We start from the raw sequence: 22,806 nt of genomic DNA, 5'->3' as shown, positions 1-22,806 counted from the left end.
GAGAGAGAGCGACCTCTTCTGTCAGGATGATTTGTTTGTAGAGAGAGAGAGCGACCTCATCTGTCAGGATGATTTGTTTGTAGAGAGAGAGAGCGACCTCATCCGTCAGGATGATTTGTTTGTAGAGAGAGAGAGCGACCTCTTCTGTCAGGATGATTTGTTTGTAGAGAGAGAGAGCGACCTCATCAGTCAGGATGATTTGTTTGTAGAGAGAGAGAGCGACCTCTTCTGTCAGGATGATTTGTTTGTAGAGAGAGAGAGCGACCTCTTCTGTCAGGATGATTTGTTTGTAGAGAGAGAGAGCGACCTCATCAGTCAGGATGATTTGTTTGTAGAGAGAGAGAGCGACCTTATCTGTCAGGATGATTTGTTTGTAGAGAGAGAGAGCGACCTCATCAGTCAGGATGATTTGTTTGTAGAGAGAGAGAGCGACCTTATCTGTCAGGATGATTTGTTTGTAGAGAGAGAGAGCGACCTCATCAGTCAGGATGATTTGTTTGTAGAGAGAGAGAGCGACCTCATCAGTCAGGATGATTTGTTTGTAGAGAGAGAGAGCGACCTTATCTGTCAGGATGATTTGTTTGTAGAGAGAGAGAGCGACCTCTTCTGTCAGGATGATTTGTTTGTAGAGAGAGAGAGTGACCTCATCTGTCAGGATGATTTGTTTGTAGAGAGAGAGAGTGACCTCATCAGTCAGGATGATTTGTTTGTAGAGAGAGAGAGCGACCTCATCTGTCAGGATGATTTGTTTGTAGAGAGAGAGAGAGAGCGACCTCATCTGTCAGGATGATTTGTTTGTAGAGAGAGAGAGCGACCTCTTCTGTCAGGATGATTTGTTTGTAGAGAGAGAGAGCGACCTCATCTGTCAGGATGATTTGTTTGTAGAGAGAGAGAGAGAGCGACCTCATCCGTCAGGATGATTTGTTTGTAGAGAGAGAGAGAGAGCGACCTCATCCGTCAGGATGATTTGTTTGTAGAGAGAGAGAGCGACCTCTTCTGTCAGGATGATTTGTTTGTAGAGAGAGAGCGACCTCATCTGTCAGGATGATTTGTTTGTAGAGAGAGAGAGAGAGCGACCTCATCCGTCAGGATGATTTGTTTGTAGAGAGAGAGAGCGACCTCATCTGTCAGGATGATTTGTTTGTAGAGAGAGAGAGCGACCTCATCCGTCAGGATGATTTGTTTGTAGAGAGAGAGAGCGACCTCTTCTGTCAGGATGATTTGTTTGTAGAGAGAGAGAGCGACCTCATCAGTCAGGATGATTTGTTTGTAGAGAGAGAGAGCGACCTCATCTGTCAGGATGATTTGTTTGTAGAGAGAGAGAGCGACCTCATCTGTCAGGATGATTTGTTTGTAGAGAGAGAGAGCGACCTCATCTGTCAGGATGATTTATTTGTAGAGAGAGAGAGCGACCTCTTCTGTCAGGATGATTTGTTTGTAGAGAGAGAGAGCGACCTCATCTGTCAGGATGATTTGTTTGTAGAGAGAGAGAGCGACCTCATCTGTCAGGATGATTTGTTTGTAGAGAGAGAGCGACCTCATCCGTCAGGATGATTTGTTTGTAGAGAGAGAGAGCGACCTCATCAGTCAGGATGATTTGTTTGTAGAGAGAGAGAGCGACCTCATCAGTCAGGATGATTTGTTTGTAGAGAGAGAGAGCGACCTCATCAGTCAGGATGATTTGTTTGTAGAGAGAGAGAGTGACCTCATCAGTCAGGATGATTTGTTTGTAGAGAGAGAGAGCGACCTCATCCGTCAGGATGATTTGTTTGTAGAGAGAGAGCGAGCAACCTCATCCGTCAGGATGATTTGTTTGTAGAGAGAGAGAGCAACCTCATCCGTCAGGATGATTTGTTTGTAGAGAGAGAGAGCAACCTCATCCGTCAGGATGATTTGTTTGTAGAGAGAGAGAGCGACCTCTTCTGTCATGATGATTTGTTTGTAGAGAGAGAGAGCGACCTCTTCTGTCAGGGTTGTTTGTAGAGAGAGAGCGACCTCATCTGTTTGGATGATTTGTTTGTAGAGAGAGAGAGCGACCTCATCTGTCAGGATGATTTTTTTGTAGAGAGAGAGAGCGAGCGACCTCATCTGTCAGGATGATTTGTTTGTAGAGAGAGAGAGAGCGACCTCATCTGTCATGATGATTTGTTTGTAGAGAGAGAGAGCGACCTCTTCTGTCAGGGTTGTTTGTAGAGAGAGAGCGACCTCATCTGTTTGGATGATTTGTTTGTAGAGAGAGAGACGACGATGACGACTAGTGTGGGCGGTGACAGTGATCAGCCCCAGAGTTGGTGCACACCAAGATGATGATGATGATGATGACGACAGCGATGACAATAACGATGATGATGTTGATGATGATGTTAACGATGATGATGATGACGATGATGATGGATGTGGACAGTGTGGGCGGCCACAGTGATCAGCCCCATAGAGTTGGTGCACACCAAGATGATGACGATGATGATGATGATGATGATAACAATGATGATGATGATGACGACGACAGTGACAATAACGATGATGAAGTTGATGATCATGATGACGACGACAATGACAATGATGACGATGATGATGATGGATGTGGACAGTGTGGGCGGCCACAGTGATCAGCCCCATAGAGTTGGTGCGTACCAAGATGACGATGATGATGACGATGATGATGATAACAATGATGATGATGATGGTGACGACAGTGACAATAACGATGATGAAGTTGATGATGATGACAGTGACAATGATGATGATGACGATGATGATGATGGATGTGGATAGTGTGGGCGGCCACAGTGATCAGCCCCATAGAGTTGGTGCACACCAAGATGATGATGATGATGATGATGACGACATTGACAATAATGATGATGATGATGATGATAACGATGATGATAACGATGATGATGTTGATGGTGACAACTATGACAATGATGATGATAACAATGATGATGATGATGATAACGATGATGACGATGATGATGGTAACAATGATGACAACAATAATAATGATGGATGTGGACAGTGGGCGGCCACAGTGATCAGCCCCATAGAGATGGTGCACACCAAGATGATGATGATGATGACGATGATGATGATGATGATAACAATGATGATGACGATGACAGTGACAATAACGATGATGAAGTTGATGATGATGACGACGACAATGACAATGATGATGATGACGATGATGATGGTGGATGTGGACAGTGTGGGCGGCCACAGTGATCAGCCCCATAGAGTTGGTGCGTACCAAGATGATGATGATGATGATAACGATGATGATGATGACGACAGTGACAATAACGATGATGAAGTTGATGATGGTGACGATGACAATGACAATGATGATGATGATGATGGTGGATGTGGACAGTGTGGGCGGCCACAGTGATCAGCCCCATAGAGTTGGTGCACACCAAGATGATGACGATGATGATGGTGATGATGATAACAATGATGATGACGACGACAGTGACAATAACGATGATGAAGTTGATGATGATGATGATGACGACAATGACAATGATGACGATGATGATGATGGATGTGGACAGTGTGGGCGGCCACAGTGATCAGCCCCATAGAGTTGGTGCGTACCAAGATGATGACGATGATGATGATGATGATAACAATGATGATGATGATGGTGACGACAGTGACAATAACGATGATGAAGGTGATGATGATGACAATGACAATGATGATGATGACGATAATGATGATGGATGTGGATAGTGTGGGCGGCCACAGTGATCAGCCCCATAGAGTTGGTGCGTACCAAGATGACGATGATGATGGCGATGATGATGACGATGATGATGATGATGATAACGATGATGATGATGATGACAATGACAGTAACGATGATGAAGTTGATGATGATGACAATGATGATGATGACGATGATGATGGTGGATGTGGACAGTGTGGGCGGCCACAGTGATCAGCCCCATAGAGTTGGTGCACACCAAGATGACGATGATGATGGCGATGATGATGACGATGATGACGATGATGATGGTGGATGTGGACAGTGTGGGCGGCCACAGTGATCAGCCCCATAGAGTTGGTGCACACCAAGATGATGATGATGATGACGATGATGATGATAATGACGACGACATTGACAATAATGATGATGATGATGATAACGATGATGATAACGATGATGATGTTGATGGTGACAACGATGACAATGATGATGATAACGATGATGATGATGATGATGATAACGATGATGATGATGTTAACAATGATGACAACAATAATGATGATGGATGTTGACAGTGTGGGCGGCCACAGTGATCAGCCCCATAGAGTTGGTGCGTACCAAGATGATGATGATGATGATGATGATAATGATGATGATGATGACGACAGTGACAATAACGATGATGAAGTTGATGATGATGACGACGACAATGACAATGATGATGATGATGATGGTGGATGTGGACAGTGTGGGCGGCCACAGTGATCAGCCCCATAGAGTTGGTGCACACCAAGATGATGATGATGATGATGATAACGATGATGATGACAATGACAATAACGATGATGAAGTTGATGATGATGACGACGACAATGACAATGATGATGATGATGATGGTGGATGTGGACAGTGTGGGCGGCCACAGTGATCAGCCCCATAGAGTTGGTGCACACCAAGATGATGATGATGATGATAACGATGATGATGATGATGACAATGACAGTAACGATGATGAAGTTGATGATGATGACGATGACAATGACAATGATGATGATGACGATGATAATGGTGGATGTGGACAGTGTGGGCGGCCACAGTGATCAGCCCCATAGAGTTGGTGCGTACCAAGATGCAGTCGGAACAGCTGACGTACCGAGCGGTGGCTCAGTCAGTCAGCAACACCATCAGAACCCAGGGCTTACTGTCCATGTGGAAGGGGCTGGGCCCAACCCTCCTTCGTGATGTGCCCTTCTCTGGTCAGTACACACCACAACACACCACACGTCACAACACACTGCACACCACACAGTACACGCCACACAGTCAGCAACACCATCAGAACTCAGGGCGTTCTGTCCATGTGGAAGGGGCTGGGCCCCACCCTCCTTCGTGATGTGCCCTTCTCTGGTCAGTACACACCACAACACACCACACGTCACAACACACTACACACTGCACACCACACAGTACACACCACACAGTCAGCAACACCATCAGAACTCAGGGCGTTCTGTCCATGTGGAAGGGGCTGGGCCCCACCCTCCTTCGTGATGTGCCCTTCTCCGGTCAGTACACACCACAACACACCACACGTCACAACACACTACACACCACACACCACACAGTACACACCACACAGTCAGCAACACCATCAGAACTCAGGGCGTTCTGTCCATGTGGAAGGGGCTGGGCCCCACCCTCCTTCGTGATGTGCCCTTCTCTGGTCAGTACACACCACAACACACCACACACCACAACACACTACACACCCCAACACATTTTACATGTGTGTGTGTGTGCGCATGTGCGTGTGTGTGTGTGGTTTGTTTTGGTCTGTCATCAGCTGCTGTGACTAGTTGATTCACTTGTGTAAACAAATATGTTATAACCGGGTGTTCGGTTGTCTGTGTGTGTGCCATTTTAACTGTAACATTGCCATTTTCTTTGGAAATACTTTGTCTGCCAATACCAGATTTGGCTTAAACATAGTAGGGGAAAAAAATCTTCACAGTCATACCAATAATAGATTGTAGGTCTCCCGAATTTAGCTGTATTTCTGAATAATTAATGGTTTATTTTGTTGATGCTGATTCCGGAATCTGAAAACACTGTTACCCCTTTGCAGCTGCCCAGTTGTCTGGTAAGGAAACACCATGACCTTGTTTTTCTTGTTCACAATTAAAAGAAAAGAAATACACATTCTGGACAGAACACATACAGTGACACTAACCACATTATTGACATGTTTGCTGCATATGAATTTTCTTACGTGGATGCTGAATTAACTAGAATGGACATAAAAGAAAATTTGAATCAACCCTTTGACGGGCGCAATAGCCAAGTGGTTAAAGCATGGGACTTTCAATCTGAGGGTCCCGGGTTCGAATCGCGGTGACGGCGCCTGGTGGGTAAAGGTTGGAGATTTTTACGATCTCCCAGGTCAACATATGTGCAGACCTGCTAGTGCCTGAACCCCCTTCGTGGGTATACGCGAGCAGAAGATCAAATACGCACGTTAAAGATCCCATAATCCATGTTGGTGTTCGGTGGGTTATGGAAACAAGAACATACCCAGCATGCACACCCCCGAAAGCGGAGTATGGCTGCCTACATGGCGGGGTAAAAACGGTCATGCACGTAAAAGCCCACTCGCGTATATGTGAGTGAACGTGGGAGTTGCAGCCCACGAACGCAGAAGAAGAAGAAGAAGAATCAACCCTTTCACTGAGTTTCGGTCAGCCTTGTCTAGACTTGTCTGTGCAGATCTTGACAAGATATGTTGCAAAGCTTGATGGGATGGCAGTGTCTCTTTTACCGCCGAATTATTAAATAATCATTGACGTGTTTACTGCATCAGAATGTTTTAAAGTGGATACTGAATTCACTAGAATGAACAGAAAAGCGCTGTACTGGTTGTGCTGTGAGCCCTTGTTGTTTACAGCGTTGTAGTGGCTGTCTTATAAGTCCTTGTTTACAGCGTTGTAGTGGCTGTCTTATAAGTCCTTGTTGTTTACAGCGTTGTAGTGGCTGTCTTATAAGTCCTTGTTGTTTATAGCGTTGTAGTGGCTGTCTTATAAGTCCTTGTTGTTTACAGCGTTGTAGTGGCTGTCTTATAAGTCCTTGTTGTTTACAGCGTTGTAGTGGCTGTCTTATAAGTCCTTGTTTACAGCGTTGTAGTGGCTGTCTTATAAGTCCTTGTTGTTTACAGCGTTGTAGTGGCTGTCTTATAAGTCGTTGTTGTTTACAGCGTTGTAGTGGCTGTCTTATAAGTCCTTGTTGTTTATAGCGTTGTAGTGGCTGTCTTATAAGTCCTTGTTGTTTACAGCGTTGTAGTGGCTGTCTTATAAGTCCTTGTTTACAGCGTTGTAGTGGCTGTCTTATAAGTCCTTGTTGTTTACAGCGTTGTAGTGGCTGTCTTATAAGTCGTTGTTGTTTACAGCGTTGTAGTGGCTGTCTTATAAGTCCTTGTTGTTTATAGCGTTGTAGTGGCTGTCTTATAAGTCCTTGTTGTTTACAGCGTTGTAGTGGCTGTCTTATAAGTCATTGTTGTTTATAGCGTTGTAGTGGCTGTCTTATAAGTCCTTGTTGTTTACAGCGTTGTAGTGGCTGTCTTATAAGTCATTGTTGTTTACAGCGTTGTAGTGGCTGTCTTATAAGTCGTTGTTTACAGCGTTGTAGTGGCTGTCTTATAAGTCCTTGTTGTTTATAGCGGTTGTAGTGGCTGTCTTATAAGTCCTTGTTGTTTATAGCGTTGTAGTGGCTGTCTTATAAGTCGTTGTTGTTTACAACGTTGTAGTGGCTGTCTTATAAGTCATTGTTGTTTACAGCATTGTAGTGGCTGTCTTATAAGTCATTGTTGTTTACAGCGTTGTAGAGGCTGTCTTATAAGTCATTGTTGTTTACAGCATTGTAGTGGCTGTCTTATAAGTCCTTGTTGTTTACAGCGTTGTAGTGGCTGTCTTATAAGTCCTTGTTGTTTACAGCATTGTAGTGGCTGTCTTATAAGTCGTTGTTTACAGCGTTGTAGTGGCTGTCTTATAAGTCTGTTGTTTATAGCGTTGTAGTGGCTGTCTTATAAGTCCTTGTTGTTTACAGCGTTGTAGTGGCTGTCTTATAAGTCCTTGTTGTTTACAGCGTTGTAGTAGGCTGTCTTATAAGTCCTTGTTGTTTACAGCGTTGTAGTGGCTGTCTTATAAGTCATTGTTGTTTACAGCGTTGTAGTGGCTGTCTTATAAGTCCTTGTTGTTTACAATGTTGTAGTGGCTGTCTTATAAGTCCTTGTTGTTTACAACGTTGTAGTGGCTGTCTTATAAGTCCTTGTTGTTTACAGCGTTGTAGTGGCTGTCTTATAAGTCCTTGTTGTTAACAGCGTTGTAGTAGGCTGTCTTATAAGTCCTTGTTGTTTACAGCGTTGTAGTGGCTGTCTTATAAGTCCTTGTTGTTTACAGCGTTGTAGTGGCTGTCTTATAAGTCCTTGTTGTTACAGCGTTGTAGTGGCTGTCTTATAAGTCCTTGTTGTTTACAGCGTTGTAGTGGCTGTCTTATAAGTCCTTGTTGTTTACAACGTTGTAGTGGCTGTCTTATAAGTCATTGTTGTTTACAGCGTTGTAGTGGCTGTCTTATAAGTCATTGTTGTTTACAGCGTTGTAGTGGCTGTCTTATAAGTCATTGTTGTTTACAGCGTTGTAGTGGCTGTCTTATAAGTCCTTGTTGTTTATAGCGTTGTAGTGGCTGTGCTTTGAGTCATCGTTGTTGTTTTCAGCACTGTACTGGTTGTGCTACGAGTCAATGAAGGCGGAGGTGCTGCGATTGCGGGGGTCGCCAGAGTTGTCTTTCATGGAGAGTTTCACCGCTGGAGCCACTGCTGGCACTGTGAGTCATCTCCTCTGTGTGTGTGGGGGGGGCGGGGAGGGGGGTTGTGTGTGGTGTGTGTGTGTGTGTAGGGGGGTGATGTGTGGGTGGGTGGGTGGGGTGCATGTGTGTGGTGTATGAGAGGGGGTATAGGGAAAGGTGAATGTGCTTGTAGGAGTGTGTGAGGGGGGTGTTTGTATGTGTGGGTGTGTGTAGGGGGGAGGAATGGGGGGGGGGCGGGTGTGCGTGTGTATGGTGTGTGAGAGGGGGTGTAAAGAAGGGTGTGTGTGTTTGTGGGGGGGTGGGGGGGGATGTTTGGGGAGTGTGTTGGAGGGGGCGCATGTGTGTTGGTGTGTGGGGAGGTGTGTGGGTGTCTGTTTGGGGGAAGTGTGTGGGTGTCTGTTTGGGGAAGGTGTGTGGGTGTCTGTTTGGGGAAGGTGTGGGGGTGTCTGGGGGAGGTGTGGGGGTGTCTGTTTGGGGGAAGTGTGTGGGTGTCTGTTTGGGGAAGGTGTGGGGGTGTCTGGGGGAGGTGTGGGGGTGTCTGGGGGAGGTGTGTGGGTGTCTGTTTGGGGGAGGTGTGTGGGTGGTGTGTGGGTGTCTGTTTGGGGAAGGTGTGTGGGTGTCTGGGGGAGGTGTGGGGGTGTCTGGGGGAGGTGTGTGGGTGTCTGTTTGGGGGAGGTGTGTGGGTGTTTGGGGGAGGTGTGGGGGTGTCTGGGGGAGATGTGGGGGTGTCTGGGGGAGGTGTGTGGGTGGTGTGTGGGTGTCTGTTTGGGGGAGGTGTGGGGGTGTCTGGGGGTGGTGTGTGGGTGTCTGTTTGGGGGAGGTGTGGGTGTCTGGGGGAAGTGTGTGGGTGTCTGTTTGGGGGAGGTGTGTGGGTGTCTGTTTGGGGAAGGTGTGGGGGTGTCTGGGGAAGGTGTGTGGGTGGTGTGTGGGTGTCTGTTTGGGGGAGGTGTGTGGGTGTCTGTTTGGGGGAGGTGTGTGGGTGGTGTGTGGGTGTCTGTTTGGGGGAGGTGTGTGGGTGGTGTGTGGGTGTCTATTCGGGGAGGTGTGGGGGTCTCTGGGGGAGGTGTGGGGGTGTCTGGGGGAGGTGTGTGGGTGTCTGTTTGGGGGAGGTGTGTGGGTGGTGTGTGGGTGTCTATTCGGGGAGGTGTGGGGGTGTCTGGGGGAGGTGTGTGGGTGTCTGTTTGGGGGAGGTGTGTGGGTGGTGTGTGGGTGTCTGTTTGGGGGAAGTGCGTGGGTGTCTGTTTGGGGAGGTGTGTGGGTGGTGTGTGGGTGTCTGTTTGGGGGAAGTGTGTGGGTGTCTGGGGAAGTGTGTGGGTGTCTGTTTGGGGGAAGTGTGTGGGTGTCTGTTTGGGGGAGGTGTGTGGGTGTCTGTTTGGGGGAGGTGTGTGGGTGTTTGGGGGAAGTGTGTGGGTGTCTGTTTGGGGGAGGTGTGTGGGTGTCTGTTTGGGGGAGGTGTGTGGGTGTCTGTTTGGGGAGGTGTGTGGGTGTCTGTTTGGGGGAGGTGTGTGAGTGTCTGTTTGGGGGAGGTGTGTGAGTGTCTGTTTGGGGAGGTGTGTGGGTGTCTGTTTGGGGAGGTGTGTGAGTGTCTGTTTGGGGGAAGTGTGTGAGTGTCTGTTTGGGGAGGTGTGTGGGTGTCTGTTTGGGGTGGTGTGTGAGTGTCTGTTTGGGGAGGTGTGTGGGTGTCTGTTTGGGGGAGGTGTGTGGGTGTCTGTTTGGGGAGGTGTGTGGGGTCTCTGTTTGGGGAGGTGTGTGGGTGTCTGTTCGGGGAGGTGTGTGGGTGTCTGTTTGGGGGAGGTGTGTGGGTGTCTGTTTGGGGGAGGTGTGTGGGTGTCTGTTCGGGGAGGTGTGTGGGTGTCTGTTCGGGGAGGTGTGTGGGTGTCTGTTTGGGGGAGGTGTGTGGGTGTCTGTTCGGGGAGGTGTGTGGGTGTCTGTTTGGGGAGGTGTGTGGGTGTCTGTTTGGGGAGGTGTGTGGGTGTCTGTTTGGGGGAGGTGTGTGGGTGTCTGTTTGGGGAGGTGTGTGAGTAGAGGGCTGAATGTTGGGGGGCTTGATTGTGGGGTAGGTGTGGAGGTGGGGGGGTTATGTTTGGGGTATGTGTATGGTGGGGGATGTATTTTGTGGGGTGTGGGAGGGGGTAGGGTGGGTGTTGGTGTATGTTTAAGGTGTGTGTGGGGGGGGGTTGGGGGGTGTAGGATGGTGTTGGTGTGAGGGTTTATGTTTTGGGGTGTGGTGTAGGGGTGGGGGTGTATATTTGAGGTATGTTTGGGGGAGTGGGGGGGAATATGTTTGAGGTATGTGGGTGGGAGGGAGGGGGGCGAGGGAGTGGCTACATGTGAATGTGTGTATGGTTGAATGTGGTTGGTCATTTTCAGGCTTGGCTACATGTGAATGGGCAATTTCCATTGCTGTGAGTGTAAATTTACTCTGTGCTATAAAATGCCATTGATTATTATTACTGCTGTTGTTATTATCAGGTCTCTCCTTCCCTCTCATTGACTCTACTCAGGCCTGCATCTCCGATCTGAGGACATGAATGACTGAAAACAAGCTAAAATTAAATGAGGATAAAACTGAAATCATGGTTATCACCCCACAAGACTTTGCCACTCTTCTGCATTCCTCTTTCCTCTTCCGTCCGCAGTGTTGGTGTCATGCTCGACCAGTCTCTTTCCTATCAGCAGCATGTTGCAAATATATGCAAACTGTGTTGAATTGAAATTCGCAGAATTGCATCCATTCGTCATCTCCTGACTGAAGGTGCAACCAAAGCTCTCCTCTGTGTCTTTGTGCTGTCCTGCCTGGATTATTGTAATTCCCTGCTTGTTGGTTCACCCAGCTACCTCATTGCTGGGCTTCAGAAAGTCCAGAACCATGCTGCTCTTCTTGTCTTTTGTTTCTCTAAATTTGATCACGTCCCTCATGCTTTACACTGGCTCCCAGTACATGAAAGAATTATTTACAAAGTGATCTCTCTTCGTTTCAAGTCCATTGAGGCTACTGGTCCACAGTATCTTTCTGATCTGAAGACACTCTGAAAGTTTCTCTGAAGGCCTTCAACATCAGCCACGACACATGGGAGTTGAATGCAATGGACAGACCAAAGTGGCGTTCAGCTGTCCACAAAGGCGCCAAATCCTGTGAGGCCAACAGAATCGCTGCAGCAAAGCAACGCAGACAGGCCAGGAAAAGCAGGGCCAGCAAGTCCCTGACAGCCGCCACCATCCCCTGTCCACACTGCGTCAGAACCTTCCGGGCACAAATTGGCCTGACCAGTCCTCTGCGCACCCACAGAGCCCAACCCACCCACCCCCAGGATGACTAGATAGTCCTCGTCGATCCCGACGGACGAACCACCACATCTTTCTGATCTCATTCATCCTTTCATTCCCTCGTGCCAGTTCCTTTCTTCTTCTGACAAACGCCTGCTTAGGATCCCCGCTGTTCGAACCAAAACGTATGGCCAATGCAGTTTTTCATACCAAGCCCCCTTTCTATGGAATCAACTTCCTCAGCCTCTCCATCACTCATCTTCTCTGCAGTTTTTCAAATCCAGTCTGAAGACCCACCTTTTCCCCTCCTGAATAATTTTCAACAGCTCATCCCTTTCCCGTGTGAACTAAACTGGTTATTAGTGAGTGAGTGAGTTTGAGAGTTTCAGAATTTGTTGGTTGTATTATTCATTGTGTTCTTTTTATGATTGTGTGCTGTGACTTGTGTGAATGTGTGCTTGTGTGTATTGTGGGTGTGTGTGTGGAAAGGATGAATAATTTTTTATATTGTTTGGTATCTTGTGTTAAATTTTTACTTTTTGAGATTTACGTGTTTGTTCTATTTGTAAACTCCTAAGGCTTATTTTCCAGATAAGGCATAAATGCTCATAAACGCTCATAATGATAATGATAATATTGAGGTGTTGATTTTCTGTTCCTCAGCTGGCGGCGGTGGTGACTTTGCCGTTTGACGTCATCAAGACACATCGTCAGGTGGAGCTGGGGGAGCAGGTCTTGTCAGGAGGTGGGGCATGTGTCCGTCATTCAGTCAGTCAATCATGTGTTCATGGAGTGGGCCAGCTGGTCCCCAAGGCTGCAGCACTAACAGCCGGTGCAATTATTCCACCTAGTTTGAGAGTCATAGTCCTTCACAAAAGACGAAGCTGTAAATGATTTCCCACTGCACTAGAGAAACCATTTGTATTTGTTTTGTATTTGTATTTCTTTTTATCACAACAGATTTCTCTTTGTGAAATTCGGGCTGCTCTGCCCAGGAAGAGCGTGTCGCTACACTACAGCGCCACCCATTTTTAAAAATTTTTTCCTGCGTGCAGTTTTATTTGTTTTTCCTATCGAAGTGGGTTTTTCTACAGAATTTTGCCAGGAACAACCCGTTTTGTTGCCGTGGGTTCTTTTATGTGCGCTAAGTGCATGCTGCACACGGGACCTCAGTTTATCGTCTCATCCGAATGACTAGCGTCCAGACCACCACTCAAGGTCTAGTGGAGGGGGAGAAAATATCGGCGGCTGAGCCGTGATTCGAACCAGCTCGCTCAAATTCTCTCGCTTCCTAGCGTTACCTCAAGGCCATCACTCCACTCCATTGATGATACAGCTCTCGCTTTGCTGTTGGCCCAACTGTAAACTTATGTCAGTCTGTGATATAAGCTGAGTGTTGGGCCATGCAGTAAAGCATGAAGGTATGACTTCTTCTGCGTTCGTGGGCTGCAGCTCCCACGTTCACTCGCATGTACACGAGTGGGTCTTTGCGTGTATGACCGTTTTTGCCCCACCATGTAGGCAGCCATACTCCGCTTTCGGGGGTAGAAGGTATGACACTCAGTGAGAAAATGTACAAAACTGATATCAGTGTATTGTGTGCATCACGTTTTAACAGAAGAATTGACGACGTGGATTGGCTTGTCACATACTGGATATGTGTGGATTCAGAAAAACACTTGTTATTGTATATTACATTGTCGTGTAATACATTTTTATTGTGAATAGTTTTTATTTTATTATAATTATATTTTTTTCTTTGTTTTTTTAGAAACCCAGTGAGCAATGTACATTGTGTGTTGCAGTGAAGAAGTCCAGCTCTTCGACGTGGGTGTTGATCAAAAAGTTGTACATGCGGGAGGGATTCCGGGCTGTGTTTGCAGGTAGGAATGTGTGCTTTTTCTTTTGTTGGACTATTTGGATTTGTGAATAATGAAGAGATATCAGCATGTGACTTTTGTCTTCAGTATTGACGGGCGCAATAGCCGAGTGGTTAAAGCGTTGGACTGTCAATCTGAGGGTCCCGAGTTCGAATCACGGTGACGGCGCCTGGTGGGTAAAGGGTGGAGATTTTTACGATCTCCCAGGTCAACATATGTGCAGATCTGCTAGTGCCTGAACCCCCTTCGTGTGTATATGCAAGCAGAAGATCAAATACGCACGTTAAAGATCCTGTAATCCATGTCAGCGTTTGGTGGGTTGTGGAAACAAGAACTTACCCAGCATGCACACCCCTGAAAACGGAGTATGGCTGCCTACATGGCAGGGTAAAAACGGTCATACACGTAAAAGCCCACTCGTGTGCATACGAGTGAACGCAGAAGAAGAAGAGTCTTCAACATCAATTCGTTAATAAATTCACTAACATGCCGGTTGTATGTTTGCTGTATAATCTGTTTATATCAGTTTCTGACAAAACACATTGCTCAGAAGCAGCTTATGTAGTTTGGTTTTAGGTTTCTGTCAGCCTTGCCGCAACTTAGTGCTACACAAATGCTGTTGTTGTTTTTTCCTTACAAGCCACTGACTTGCCCCTTGCTTAACATACGTGTGTCGTGTGTTGTCATGTGAATCACTGCGTTGAAATCAAGTGTGTATTTTGTGTGTCATGGCAATCAGTGTGTTGAAAACAGGAGTGTGTTTTGTGTGTGTCATGGCAGTCAGTGTGTTGAAAACAGGAGTGTGTTTTTTGTGTGCCGTGTGAATCTGTGAAGACGGAAGAACTGTTCACCAGATTCCTCCAGGTCTGTGGGTTCTGTGTCAATGCCAGGGTCTCTGCAGATGGTTTTTCTGTCCATCCTGCAGTGTTGTCCGTCCATCGTTGTGTCTGTCTCTCCCTGCAAATGGTTTTTCTGTCCATCCTGCAGTGTTGTCAGTCCATCGTTGTGTCTGTCTCTCCCTACAAATGGTTTTTCTGTCCATCCTGCAGTGTTGTCAGTCCATCGTTGTGTCTGTCTCTCCCTACAAATGGTTTTTCTGTCCATCCTGCAGTGTTGTCAGTCCATCGCTGTGTCCGTCTCTCCCTACAAATGGTTTTTCTGTCCATCCTGCAGTGTTGTCAGTCCTGTCCACTCTGCAGTGTTGTCAGTCCGTCATTTTTCTGTCTTCCCCTTCATCTCCGTACCTCACCAGTTCTTTGTGAATCAGTGTGCTGAAACAAGTGTGTTGTTTCTGTGTCGTGAGAATGAATGTGTTGAAAACAATGTGAATTGTATGTGTTGAAACAGAATGTGTGACTGTGTGAATCAGGTTGTTGAAAACCAGTGTGTACTGTATGTGTTAAAACCAGTGTGTGTCACTCTGTGTTATGTGGTATAGGTTGTTGAAAACCAGCATGTAATATGTGTGTGAAAACTAGTGTGTACTGTGTGTGTTAAAACCAGTGTGTACTGTGTGTGTTAAACCAGTGTGTACTGTGTGTGTTAAAACCAGTGTGTACTGTGTGTGTTAAACCAGTGTGTACTGTGTGTTAAAACAGTGTGTACTGTGTGTGTTAAAACCAGTGTATACTGTGTGTGTTAAACCAGTGTGTGATGTGTGTGTTAGACTAGTGTGTACTGTGTGTGTTAAACCAGAATGTGTACTCTGTGTGTTAATCCAGTCTGTGTGTTGATCCAGTGTGTACTGTGTGAGTAAAACCAGTGTGTACTGTGTGTGTTAAATCAGTGTGCACTGTGTGTGTTAAAAATGTGTAATGTGTGTGTTAAAAGTGTGTACTGTGTGTTAAACTATGTGTACGGTGTGTGTTAAAAATGTATAATGTGTGTTAAAAGTGTGTACTGTGTGTTAAACTAGTGTGTACTGTGTGTGTTAAACCAGTGTGTACTGTGTGTGTTAAACCAGTGTGTACTGTGTGTGTTAAACCAGTGTGTACTGTGTGTGGTGTGTGCAGGCTTGGTGCCGCGAATCATCAAAGTGGCCCCAGCGTGCGCCATCATGATCAGCACCTATGAATATTGTAAAACATTCTTCTACAACCACAACCGTCTCCTGGAGCTGAGTTGAACTCTGCCCCCTGCACCGGGGTGGTTGTGCACCAGATCTGTGATCGGTGCACATCCCGGGAATGCTTTACCGCTGGTGGTGTCCTAAAGGAAGAATTGTCATTTGATTGTCAGGCAAACCAGGCTGTGATGTATAAATCCTTTTCCATGATGTGAACTGCTGCGCATGGTATGAATTGCTGTACATGATACAAATCCCTGTGCATGATATGAATTGTCATGCATGATATAAATGATACAAATTTTAAAAATCCTCTTGCGTGGGTAATGATTCCAGGAGAAAAAAAGCATGTGTAATGTCTGGTGAAGAGGAAGCCTGAGCTACAGAATCTTGAAACCCATCATGATCTGAAATCTGTTATGGCCAACATTTAGTTTTTGCCTGAACACATTTTCCACAATTACTACCCAAGATAAGTGCTGTTTTGAGGGTGGTGTGTGTTTGAGAGGATGGGGGGTGGAAGGGGGGGATGTAGTTACAGAAGTTGCATTTCAGTAAACAGAAAAGTCTGCATCAATTCAGTAGACAGAAGAGTGGTGGTGAATGTATATAATATCAGTGTGTGCGCACGCACACACACACACACACACACACACACACACACACACACACACATCAAGGTGTACATATATGCACACACACACACGCACACATACACACACATCAGTGTGCACATATATGCACACATGCATGTGCGCACACACACACACACATGCCTGAAAAGAATTTGAATGATTATTCATTGCTTAGAATGTTTTCGGAAATTTTAAACTCCAGTCCAGTTGGTATCCTCCTTTGATGTGTTATAATTAATGTTGCTATTTATATTTACATTGTTGTAGGTTAATACTTGTTGATATGCATACACATATTCTCCTTCCCATGACACCTCATTCAGTACACACCACAATCTCTTTAGACCTTTTTCTTATAATATACTTTTCCTCTGATACATAACGTGAATACTTTTTTACATTAATATTCACATGCATTCCATTTCCTTGATCCACTTCTTTACTCCTTTCCGTCTAAAAACACTCATAGTGAATAGACGTTAAACTGAAGATAAAACATGCCTAAAAACTGTCCCCTTCACCTCCACCTGTCCCATGACCCAGTGGAGAGACGTCGGGACACCACAGATGATTTCCAGCCCAGTTCTTCATCAGTTCCTGTCTCTCGCAGCTCTCTGGGGATCTGGGAAAACCTAGTGTTGTCTAGAACCAAGCATACTGCGTGCCTTTGTCTGGACAGGCTTTGAAGAGCTCCAGGAACACTGCTGTGTCACACACTTCAATGCCAAGCGTGTGTGTGTGTGTTGTGCTTGGTGGGAGCTGTTGATACATGTGTGTGTGTGTGTGTCTCTGTGTGTGTCTGTGTGTGTGTGTGTGTGTCACTGTTTGTGAAGTCCCTGACCTCTGACCCCCACAGTGCTGTACAATGGTCGTCATGGTGATGGTGTGTGTGGATGACAGACATGGACCAGTTGGGGTGTGGCTGTTGTCGTCATGGTGATGGTGTGTGTGGATGACAGACACGGACCAGTTGGGGTGTGGTTGTTGTCGTCATGGTGATGGTCTGTGTGGATGACAGACATGGACCAGTTGGGGTACGGCTGTTGTCGTCATGGTGATGGTGTGTGTGGATGACAGACACGGACCAGTTGGGGTACGGCTGTTGTCGTCATGGTGATGGTCTGTGTGGATGACAGACATGGACCAGTTGGGGTACGGCTGTTGTCGTCATGGTGATGGTGTGTGTGGATGACAGACACGGACCAGTTGGGGTACGGCTGTTGTCGTCATGGTGATGGTGTGTGTGGATGACAGACATGGACCAGTTGGGGTACGGCTGTTGTCGTCATGGTGATGGTCTGTGTGGATGACAGACATGGACCAGTTGGGGCACGGCTGTTGTCGTCATGGTGATGGTGTGTGTGGATGGACCAGTTGGGGTATGGCTGTTGTCATCATAGTGATGGTCTGTGATCGGCATTGTGATGATGGCTGTTTTCACACAGTCAACACTGATGATATGTTTTGGAAAGTGTCTGTTGTATCTGCATTATTCTGCTGTGTGTACAAAGGCTAAAGTAATGGTCACTGGTATGAAATGTGTTGGCAGTGATAGCAATAATCAGTTAGCCAGTATGTGAGGATTTTCTTGCGTTTACAGTCACAGACATGAAATGTGTTAACAATTTCGTTGGACACAACTTGGGGATTTTCTTGCGTTCGTTTGTTTTGTTTTTTTCCTGGTGCGACTGGCATGTGGAGAGAGTGACAGGCGTGAATTTAATGACTACCAAGTTAAACTGATCTCTCAGTCAAAGAAGGCTACTCACTTGCTGTAGCTTTCATCGGCGATCCAGCCGGCTTCTTCAGCGCAGCTGCTGGGTAGAGAACTAGCAGCTGTATGCATCGTTGTGAGTGAACTCACGACAATGGGACTTGGCGAGTGAGGAGTACACCAAAAGCAGGGTATGAATTTATTTTGTTGTGCAGTGTGAAGATAGTGTTTGATCAGTTGTAATCAGAGTATGTACACAAGGCATATGAATAGGTTGTTTGATCATTTGTAATCAGAGTATGTACATAAGGCATATGAATACATTGTTTGATCAGTCGTAATCAGAGTATGTACATAAGGCATATGAATACATTGTTTGATCAGTCGTAATCAGAGTATGTACATAAGGCATATGAATACATTGTTTGATCAGTTGTAATCAGAGTAAGTACATGAGGCATATGGATTATGTTATGTAGAGAACAGGATTTGGGAGAAATAATAATGTCCTGGAGTGATGTTCGCTGTGTTGTGGCTGTATTGCACTGAAGGACATTGCAGTGCATTTTGAAAAGATGTCCACTTTGTTGTGGCTGTATTGCACTGAAGGACATTGCAGTGCATTTTGAAAAGATGTCCACTTTGTTGTGGCTGTATTGATGCAGTGCATTGTGAAAAGATGTCCACTATGTTGTGGCTGTATTGCACTGAAGGACATTGCAGTGCATTTTGAAAAGATGTCCACTTTGTTGTGGCTGTATTGATGCAGTGCATTTTGAAAAGATGTCCACTTTGTTGCGGCTGTATTGCACTGAAGGACATTGCAGGGCATTTTGAAAAGATGTCCACTGTGTTGTGGCTGTATTGATGCAGTGCATTTTGAAAAGATGTCCGCTATGTTGTGGCTGTATTGATGCAGTGCATTTTGAAAAGATGTCCACTGTGTTGTGGCTGTATTGATGCAGTGCATTTTGAAAAGATGTCCACTGTGTTGTGGCTGTATTGATGCAGTGCATTTTGAAAAGATGTCCACTGTGTTGTGGCTGTATTGATGCGGGGCATTTTGAAAAGATGTCCACTATGTTGTGGCTGTATTGCACTGAAGGACATTGCAGTGCATTTTGAAAAGATGTCCACTATGTTGTGGCTGTATTGCACTGAAGGACATTGCAGTGCATTTTGAAAAGATGTCCACTTTGTTGTGGCTGTATTGATGCAGTGCATTGTGAAAAGATGTCCACTATGTTGTGGCTGTATTGATGCAGTGCATTTTGAAAAGATGTCCACTTTGTTGCGGCTGTATTGCACTGAAGGACATTGCAGGGCATTTTGAAAAGATGTCCACTTTGTTGCGGCTGTATTGATGCAGTGCATTTTGAAAAGATGTCCACTGTGTTGTGGCTGTATTGATGCAGTGCATTTTGAAAAGATGTCCACTGTGTTGTGGCTGTATTGATGCAGTGCATTTTGAAAAGATGTCCACTGTGTTGTGGCTGTATTGATGCAGTGCATTTTGAAAAGATGTCCACTGTGTTGTGGCTGTATTGATGCAGTGCATTGTGAAAAGATGTCCACTATGTTGTGGCTGTATTGATGCAGTGCATTTTGAAAAGATGTCCACTTTGTTGTGGCTGTATTGATGCAGTGCATTGTGAAAAGATGTCCGCTATGTTGTGGCTGTATTGATGCAGTGCATTTTGAAAAGATGTCCACTTTGTTGCGGCTGTATTGCACTGAAGGACATTGCAGGGCATTTTGAAAAGATGTCCACTTTGTTGCGGCTGTATTGATGCAGTGCATTTTGAAAAGATGTCCACTGTGTTGTGGCTGTATTGATGCAGTGCATTTTGAAAAGATGTCCACTATGTTGTGGCTGTATTGATGCAGTGCATTTTGAAAAGATGTCCACTATGTTGTGGCTGTATTGCACTGAAGGACATTGCAGTGCATTTTGAAAAGATGAAGCATGAAGTTACACAGAGCTCTGTAGAAAAGATTTAATTGCCAGTGTGTTATGGAATTGGCAGTATTCAAATCATGCTTGTGTGTGTGTGTCTGTGCGTGCACACATTTATGTGTGTGTGTGTGGTGTATTGTTGCCCATCAGTTTTGTGTCCTTTCACTTTGAGTGAAATTTGACCCAAAACAACCAAAAAAGTGTGTGTGTGTGTGTGTTTGTGTGTGTGTGTGTGAGTGAGTGTCTGTGTGTGTGTGTGAGTGTCTGTGTGTGTGTGTGTGTGTAGTTAGGAGGTGTGGTGTGATGTGAACATGGTGCTGTGTGTATGTGTGTGTGTGGAGATGTGGTGTGGTGTGAAAATGGTGATGATGGCTGTCGCATGGCCATGCACTTCTGACTACAGGCCTGAACTGTATTCATGACGGCCATCATATGACTACAGGTCAGGACTGTCTTCATGACGGCCGTCATATGACTACAGGTCAGAACTGTCTTCATGACGGCCGTCATATGATAGCTACAGGCCAGAACTGTCTTCATGACGGCCGTCATATGATAGCTACAGGTCAGAACTGTCTTCATGACGACCGTCATCATCCTTTGTGTGCTGACGGGAGAAGTGGGTCACCTTTCTCTCAACGTTCTGTGAACACTATTGTCACTGCTATGATCCTTCCATTGTTATGAACATATATATAATTGTGTGTGTGTGTGTGTGTCTCTTGCTGCAGTCGTGCTGAATGGAGTGTATGGAATGTTGTGTGTGTGTGTGTGCATGCTGGCATGTGTGTGAGCATCTGTGTATGTATGCATGTGTGTGAATGAGTTTGTGTGTGTGTGACCCAAAACTGCAAAACAGAGACTGTACAGATGTGTTCAAGTAGCACGATCTGACACATCTGTTTGCTTGATTTTTTGTCTGATTTTTAAAATAAACACATGCAAATGTACTTGAATGTGAAAGATTTTCATTTGATCAGTTTCTTCTGCTACTTGTTGAGTGTGTGTAAGAGTCTGAGAGAGTGTGGTGATTAATGATGCAACAATCAGTGTGTGCGAGAGTCTGAGAGAGTGTGGTGATTAATGATGCAACAATCAGTGTGTGTGAGAGTCTGAGAGAGTGGGGTGATTAATGATGCAGTGAGAGTGTGGTGATTAATGATGCAACAATCAGTGTGTGTGAGTCTGAGAGTGTGGTGATTAATGATGCAACAATCAGTGTGTGCGAGAGTCTGAGAGAGTGGGGTGATTAATGATGCAACAATCAGTGTGTGTGAGAGTCTGAGAGAGTGGGGTGATTAATGATGCAACAATCAGTGTGTGCGAGAGTCTGAGAGAGTGCGGTGATTAATGATGCAACAATCAGTGTGTGTGAGAGTCTCAGAGAGTGTGGTGATTAATGATGCAACAATCGGTGTGTGTGAGAGTCTCAGAGAGTGGGGTGATTAATGATGCAACAGTCAGTGTGTGCAAGAGTCTGAGAGAGTGGGGTGATTAATGATGCAACAATCAGTGTGTGCGAGAGTCTGAGAGAGTGCGGTGATTAATGATGCAACAATCAGTGTGTGGGAGAGTCTGAGAGAGTGCGGTGATTAATGATGCAACAATCAGTGTGTGCGAGAGTCTGAGAGAGTGTGGTGATTAATGATGCAACAATCAGTGTGTGCGAGAGTCTGAGAGAGTGGGGTGATTAATGATGCAACAATCAGTGTGTGAGAGTCTGACTCAGAGTGGTGTCATTAATGATGCAACAATCAGTGTGTGCGAGAGTCTGAGAGAGTGGTGATTAATGATGCAACAATCAGTGTGTGGGAGAGTCTGAGAGAGTGTGGTGATTAATAATGCAACAATCAGTGTGTATGAGAGTCTGAGAGAGTGGGGTGATTAATGATGCAACAATCAGTGTGTGCGCGAGTCTGAGAGAGTGGTGTCATTAATAATGCAACAATCAGTGTGTGCGAGAGTCTGAGAGAGTGGGGTGATTAATGATGCAACAATCAGTGTGTGCGAGAGTCTGAGAGAGTGCGGTGATTAATGATGCAACAATCAGTGTGTGCGAGAGTCTGAGAGAGTGGTGTGATTAATGATGCAACAATCAGTGTGTGTGAGAGTCTGAGAGAGTGCGGTGATTAATGATGCAACAATCTGTGTGTGTAAGAGTCTGAGAGAGTGTGGTGATTAATGATGCAACAATCAGTGTGTGCGAGAGTCTGAGAGAGTGGTGTGATTAATGATGCAACAATCAGTGTGTGCGAGAGTCTGAGAGAGTGCGGTGATTAATGACGCAACAGTCAGTGTGTGTGAGTCTGAGAGAGTGGGGTGATTAATGATGCAACAATCAGTGTGTGGGAGAGTCTGAGAGAGTGCGGTGATAAATGATGCAACAATCAGTGTGTGCGAGAGTCTGAGAGAGTGCGGTGATTAATGATGCAACAATCAGTGTGTGGGAGAGTCTGAGAGAGTGCGGTGATAAATGATGCAACAATCAGTGTGTGCGAGAGTCTGAGAGAGTGCGGTGATTAATGATGCAACAATCAGTGTGTGTGAGAGTCTGAGAGAGTGTGGTGATTAATGATGCAACAATCAGTGTGTGCGAGAGTCTGAGAGAGTGGGGTGATTAATGATGCAACAATCAGTGTGTGTGAGAGTGGGGTGATTAATGATGCAACAATCAGTGTGTTGCACAGTCACATTCACACACACACACACACATATGATATAC

The 22,806-nt window shown here is 45.7% G+C and overlaps 1 protein-coding gene across 1 annotated transcript in view; it reads left to right on the top strand.

Annotated features, from left to right (window-relative positions):
* The window catches only part of LOC143290363 (mitochondrial glutathione transporter SLC25A40-like), a 29,494-nt gene extending 8,460 nt beyond the window's left edge, over positions 1-21,034 (top strand). Inside the window, exons 5-9 of the mRNA XM_076599741.1 lie at positions 4,795-4,968; positions 8,475-8,584; positions 12,497-12,578; positions 13,639-13,716; positions 15,726-21,034. Coding sequence (XP_076455856.1) covers positions 4,795-4,968; positions 8,475-8,584; positions 12,497-12,578; positions 13,639-13,716; positions 15,726-15,838 — 557 coding nt within the window. The 3' untranslated portion in view covers positions 15,839-21,034. The remainder of the gene's footprint in view (positions 1-4,794; positions 4,969-8,474; positions 8,585-12,496; positions 12,579-13,638; positions 13,717-15,725) is intronic.
* Positions 21,035-22,806: the final 1,772 nt, after the last annotated feature.

The sequence above is a fragment of the Babylonia areolata genome, chromosome 15 (genome assembly GCF_041734735.1).
Source record: "Babylonia areolata isolate BAREFJ2019XMU chromosome 15, ASM4173473v1, whole genome shotgun sequence".
Lineage (NCBI taxonomy): Eukaryota > Metazoa > Mollusca > Gastropoda > Neogastropoda > Buccinidae > Babylonia > Babylonia areolata.
This window is presented reverse-complemented; position numbering and strand designations above follow the sequence as displayed.